Here is a 7268-nt window from a genome sequence, read left to right as displayed (position 1 = left end):
TAAGGTACATCTTACTGCTATTTTCTCCTCATATCAAAATCAATTCCATCATTTCTTCACATGAAATTCATAACTGATCCATACAGTGAAATGGTGATTTAATTATATACTACTAATGAGAGCTATGCTCTTAACAAAATTGAAAGACAATTACATATAACAACTCTACAAAACCTTAAGAGAGTGCAGAATTTGCACCAGTGAATTTTATGTACATTCGCCACCTTCGAATGAATGGTAGAGGAAACAAGGGGATTTTGAATATGACATTTTAGACCACTTGGCCAGGCTCCAGGCTCCAGGCTACTCATCATCGTCGATTTCTTTAGTAGGCAACAAAGATCGGTTGGTTTCAACAGTAGTTTCAAATCCACTGCTATCACCTGTATCAGTTATGCGCTTATCCATTACCTTCTCTTTCATTTCATCATGATGTGAACGACCATTTTCTCTTACAGTTCTTCGCTCCTGTATGAATCACACGGTTAAGCAATGTATTATAATATAAGGATTGATAGATAATGTTATAGGTCATTCAATTACGTAACACAGCTTCCTGGCAAAACTTCCAACTAGTGTTTGGTTCATAATACTGAACATAATATCACATCATTGATCAGATTTCTAAAATTCGTCTGTAAAACAATTTGATTTGATTTCAGTATACCAAATGACCGGTTACTCGATATATGGTTTAACAAGCATCATCCGGTAGAGGAGAGATGGGGCATGTATTGAATGCTCATTCCGAGAAAGCACATACATGAACCTTCATTACATCACATATAACTATACACTCTAAAGCAACCACAATTGCACCATAGTTTAGTACTTATTAAAATCGATTCACATCATTCCATTTCCCAGAGGATATGTTTCTGAGGTTGCTTCACTAGATAAATAAGAGAGAAGAAGTTGAGTTCTTTTATAAGACGGAGGTTTCCATACATCAAGTATCACCAAACGCATGCTAAGCCATCATGACTAGTAAAATATGATAGTTTATAGGCATGCAGTTCTAAATAGGACAAGCTCAAACTTACATCACGGAAGGGAAAATCATCAACCTCAAGCATGTGTATAACATGCCCCATCTTTGGCCTCTTCTGAGCATTGGGATCTACACAGCGCAATGCTACCAAAAGGGCACGTTTCAATGCTCTTGAAGAAGGCTTCTCCCGCATCTTAGGATCCAAAACACCCTCAGAATTTCGGTTAGAAACCATCGTCTTAAGCCAATCAACCAGATTGACCTGAAGGTTAGATCCACTACAAAAGTCAGAACTATACAAGACGTAATATTAAAGATGCTACTTAAAACAAGACAGTTTAGGTAATTGGAACAAACCTCTCCAGGAGGACGGCTATAATCTACAGGATTCCTTCCAGAAATTATCTCCATAAGAAGAATTCCAAAACTATAAACATCACTTTTATCATTCAACATGCCAGTGCTAGCATATTCTGGAGCAACATAGCTGATAAGAGAAATAAGAAGATTAGCAATTCAGTTTACATGGTTGCTTCAACATTAGAAACAACAGAAAATTCTAGTGGATTTGAGACATCTAGCACTAACCCAAACGTTCCCATAACCCGGGTAGTTATATAGCTCCTCTCTGAGCCCAAAAGCTTAGCTAAACCAAAGTCAGATACTTTCGAATTCCACTGCTTATCAATCAAAATATTGCTCGACTTGATGTCACGGTGAACAACTTTGGGTTCGAGGCCCTCATGCAGATAGGTCAACCTGCATTCATTGTCAAGTTTTAGTTTTCCATTTAACAAAATCTAGATAACAATGACTGCCCAAAATTTAAAAAAATAGAAGTTTATACATTCCAATGAAACCGAGTTTATACCCTTTTGCTGTTCCAAGGATAATATTCATCCGAATCTCCCATGTAAGAGGACTGTATGGCCCTACATCTCCATGGAGCCACTGCTCTAAGTTCCCATTGTCCACATACTCATACACAAGCATCCTGAAAACAGCATTGAAATTATCTTGAGTAATCCAACACTAAAATCAGCATAATTATAGGTCTTAACAGCTCTACTAGACTACAAGTACACAAATGTAACAGCAATCGATCAAATCAAACTGCAGATGCTGAACGAAAATACCTGTGAGCTCCCTCAGCACAGTAACCAAGTAGCCTCACTAAATTCTTGTGCCGAACTCGACCAATTGCTTCTACTTCAACCTTAAATTCCCTCTCTGCCTGTCCCCTGAAAAGAATGTCACATGAAACAAAATTAAAGAACAAAAAGGGACATGTTTCTCATCAAACAAACCTATAAAGCTTTAACTACCCATTAAACTGGACTCCAGCTTGCATTCAACTAATTAAGGACCAACATCTAGAGGGCAGATCTAGCCCTTCACTGTTAGTTCAACCAAACCGAATACTTTCAGCTCAGACCAATGACTATGTACATTTGCAACAACAACATACGCAATGTAATCCCAAAACTGGGGTCTGAAGAGGTTCTTTCCGATAGAAACTCCACTCAAAAGAAATGTTCCCAAAACAGAATCGCAAGAATAACACGACAATAAAATAGCAAGATACAAAGCAAATGAGACAACATGTAACAATACACAATGCAAACTTCGTGAAGTAGTAAGGCTGTTTCCGATAAACCATGTACATTTACAAAGTTTTAAAAATGTATACATAAACAGCACTCACTCAGAACTTACTGAATCTAAAGTTCAACTGGATGCATAACTATGGAACACCACACACAACATGAATATAATGGCATGCAGATAGTCATGCTAAAAACATGTTATATACCTAAACAACACAATATGTTAGCATCTATATATAAGCAATTGAACTATGCATACACGATAAGCACAAAGAACAGAACTTTAATCAGTAACACAAACCAAACAATTTTAAACTATTCATACACAATAAGCACAAAGAACAGAACTTTAATCAGCAACACAAACCAAACAATTTTAAACGCCGCACCTGTTGTTAAGCAAATTCTTAACAGCAACATAACTATTATCTTCCATAACTCCGCGGTAAACAATGCCATAGCCACCCTCACCAATAACATTCTCATGAGCAAAAAAATTAGTAGCAACTTCAAGCTCCCTCAGAGTATACCAATGACCCCATCCTAAATGTGAAACCTCAGGTGCAATAAGTCCACCTTGTTCACCCGAACGCACCTCCCCACTACCATGACCCGACCCACCACCCGATCCGACCCGATCAGGCTTAACCATATGTTCCTTCCCCATCTCAATTTGAATTCTTTGATACCCAGCTGAGTTCTGGGTCGTTTCTTTTTCAGGTTCCGGTAACGGGTCTGCTACCAAAACCGAATTGGGGTTTTCCGGTAGAGTCCGAGATGGGTCAATTCGGATCTCTTTGATCTCCGTAGATATGTTTTTGATTTGGGGGTTACTCGAATTCCGCTTAGAAGTATACCAAAGTGAGATTAAGAAGAGAACAATTACAATTGCTGCACCAACGCAAATTCCAACAACAACCCACAAGTGTAAACCAAAAATTGATGTTTTCTTTGACATCTCATCATTCAAAAATGCTGACATTTTTTTTTCACTTCAACAATATGGGGTTAGCTGAAAATGGAAGACATGGAAAAAAAAAGTATTTTTTGTTTGAAGAGAAATGAAAGTACACTACAACAAAGCTTATTAATGGACAAATATGGTGAGATGAGATGATAGCTACTGTTACAGTGTACAGACAGCTGCCTGTAGAGCAGCTTAAGGAAGATGAAGCTTAGTGATTTTTGGACCAAAACAGGGCAAGTGAGTGGTTAAGGGTTAGGGGTAGGGGGTGGGGGGTGGGGAAGGAGAAGCAGCTGTAATGATGGGACTGCTGAAAAGGAAGAAATTGTTTAAGCGTGCCAAATGAATAATATTATAGTCAAATTTGAAGAGATGAGATATCTATCTTGTTTTTATTTTCGGATTTTCGAGGTGTTCGGATCTTCTTATTATACTCGATAAAAGAAATTCGTTATAATGATAAGTATTTTTTACTTTTGATTTTAAAAATCGTGAGTTTGAATTATTGAAGGAACAAGACGGTGGGTATTTTTCTATTCCAATCTGAAGGTCGTGAGTTTGAGTGATCGAAGAAGCAAGATAAGTAAGTATTCTTCGATTTCAATCTGAAGATCGTAAGTTTGAGTTACTGAAGAAACAAGATAGTCAGCATTCTTCAATATCAATCTGGAGATCATGAGTTTCAGTCAGAAGGAAGATGGTAAGTATTCTTTAATTTTAAAATTTGAAGGTTGTAAATTTGAGTCATCAAGAGAAGTATATGGTAATAAGAAAATAATGCTAAAAAAAATTTATTTATAAAAATTCTAGCTAATAAGAAAAAATTATCTTGTATTTTACTTTTATTAAATTTAAACTCAACTTGCTTTATTGACCTGAGAAAATAATGGTAAAAATTATTTTATTTATGAATTTTAGGTGTTAGTACCTTATACCCTCTTTGGTCCAAAATAATGGTTTTTTTTAGTTTGGATGCATCTTTTAACAAACTATTTATTTCTAGTATTATAGTTAACTTACTCCTAATTAGGAAAAAAAACAAATGAATAATTCTTGATGATAGTATATAGGGGTAACACTAGAAGAATTAAGATTAATTTCTCTTTTAAATTTCAAAATATTATTTATTTTGAAATAGAGAAAGTACGTATTTAATCGTTGAAAAAAAAGTTGTACCATCAAAGTAATATTTATAATCAGACTATAAATTCAAGTCACCCGTCAAATTTATACGAATTAAAAAGAATCAAAATAGTACTTGAATTTGCACCATCAAATATTATGATAAATATTTCTTATTTTAATTAAAATCTTTAATTTATAAGAAATGAGTTATTTTTTATAGCAGACATTGTACTTGACATCGAAAATTGAGTTATTCTTAATTAAAATCTAATTGATGCTTCAATATCGATTTTGAACATCGAATAAAAAAAATTAATCAGACAAGAAGTCAAACTCAATTTGTTAAAATCAAAGCTAAGATATAAGTCAATGTAAGTATTAAATAGATGTACTTCAAAATGATTTAATTAACATATAGTAATTTGATAAGTTTAATTTAAAATTATAGACTTAGCAAATTGAACATGTTACACTTTTATGAATCAAAAAAAGGAAACTTCCATTGATTCTTAATTAACTTGAATATTTAAATTATACCTTAGATTGATCTAATGATAGATCTAAATACTTCATCTATAGATTTAAATTGAAAGTGTTAGGAGAATATTATAAGATTAGAACCCCACTAATTAGCCATTAGCTCATTAATAAATCTTTCATTTAAATTCTAATTGATTGTGTTTATAATTAAATAGCAGACATGTTAAATATCGCAGTATTATCTTTATAATTTTAGATTGTGCAAATCAAACTATCTTTCATCTTTTTTAAAGTTCTTATCAATTAACAATAATAGTTATAGTTATTGCAAATTCACTTCCGTAGAAAAAAAATCATAAGTCTCCTAAACTAATATTCTCCCGTTCGTTTTTACTTATCTTGTGTTATTTTTAAGAGTTAAATAACATGAATTTTAATTAATATATTTTTTTGTATCATATTAATATAAAAAGAAATTATAACTTATGTATTTTGTATAGTTTTCAAATATCTCTATAATATTGTGTTAGACTCAATTTAACTTTAAAATCATTCAAATTAATTTTTAAAAAATAAAATATGATAAATAAAAGTGAACGAACAGACTATTTCATTTCTCTTTGGCTCATTTGCTTTATTATTTTATTAGAATTTGATGGTTAAAGAATTTTTTTGAATTATGTCAGATTTTATTTGGCTCCATTTTTCATAATTGATAGTGATGCATCCCTATTTTCTTTCACTTTCTCTTTCTATATTTAATTAAATTATAAATGTAGTTTTAATGAAGAAATGGAAAATTAAAGATTAAAGAATTTTGTTGATATAATGATCTAATTAATTTTCTTTTCTTTCAAATCGAGTATTTATTGGAAATAGTATTTTATAAGTATAGAAATAAAATTTATGTATATCGTATTATTTTTAGTTTATAAAATTATACTTAATGTATGTTATAGTGATATAATTAGTTTGTTTTGTCTAATTATTCCATTAAAGAATTGGAATCCTTTCATGCTAATAATTTGGTTATAGGTAAACATCATCATTAATTAGTTCTAATTTTTATATGTCAAATATTTTGGGAAAAAGATAGGATTTACTATTTTTAATTTTGATTACATTATAAAATCATCTTCCGTTATATTTTAGGTTAGTGGTTCATTACAATCAAGACAAAAACTAAAATAATCGATAAGGATATAAATTCAAATAATAATAAAAGATAAAAAGAAATCTAATTGTAACGACCCTCTTAGTCGTTTTTGAAATTCCAACTAATATCTTTTATATTAACCTTTTTAGTAGATTTTATAAATAATTTATATGACTTGTAATAATGAGTGACATGATTTTAGATTTAATAAAAGATTATTTTATTGCTAAAAAAAATAATTAAAAAAAATGGAAAAGGAATTAATTAAATAATGAATAAAATAATAATTAAAAAAAGGGGGCAAAGTGCCCTAAATTGGTGAAAAGCCTGTGACGGCTGAGAAAAAGAAAAAGAAAAGAACGACGTGAAAAAAAAAACAGAGAAGAAAAGAAAAGAAAGGGAGAAAAGAAAAGGAAAAAGGAGGAGAAAAATCAATATTTTCATCTCAAGGCGTCAAGGTAATTATTTTCATCCTTTCTATTAAGTTTTTATGTAATTAGAAGTAGATTTTTAGATTAAAACGTGTATAATTTACACTAATATGTGAAACTAATTTTTAATTCTGTGTACATGTATGCATATGTTATTTAGCATAAATTTCACCTTAGTCATTAAGTAATTATGACCAATTGTTGATGATCATAAAACAATTATTGGGAAGAGAGGTAAATAGACATGCAAGAAGCCTTCCGTATAAAAGTATTTCATGAAATATCTTTATTTTGGTGTTCAAATACGGGTGATATAAATTGGGATCAATTTGAGATCCTTTTAATAGTTTCCATATTATCATTTAAGTTTTGATATATTAATATATATAATTAAGTATTAGGTATATGGTATTAAGTGAATGTCTTAAGATTTATGATATTGAAAAGAAATTAAAAATTTAATCCTAATCTTGAAACTTAAGAACTTAATTATAAATTTGCGTGAGTTTTTTTT

General features: G+C 31.1%; 1 protein-coding gene across 1 annotated transcript; it reads right to left on the bottom strand.

Annotated features, from left to right (window-relative positions):
* LOC107007510 (probable serine/threonine-protein kinase At1g01540) lies at window positions 1-3860 on the bottom strand. Its single transcript, XM_015206157.2, has 7 exons — window positions 2988-3860; window positions 2128-2232; window positions 1863-1985; window positions 1580-1750; window positions 1349-1478; window positions 1044-1253; window positions 1-468 (listed from the first exon to the last, which is right to left on the bottom strand). Exons 1-7 carry the CDS (start codon window positions 3578-3580, stop codon window positions 304-306), a joined length of 1497 nt encoding a protein of 498 aa, XP_015061643.1. The 5' UTR covers window positions 3581-3860; the 3' UTR covers window positions 1-303.
* Between the last annotated feature and the right edge of the window lie 3408 nt (window positions 3861-7268).

Source organism: Solanum pennellii, chromosome 12 (assembly GCF_001406875.1).
Source record: "Solanum pennellii chromosome 12, SPENNV200".
Lineage (NCBI taxonomy): Eukaryota > Viridiplantae > Streptophyta > Magnoliopsida > Solanales > Solanaceae > Solanum > Solanum pennellii.
Note: the sequence above shows the minus strand (reverse complement) of the source record. Positions and strands in the feature narration are given on the sequence as shown.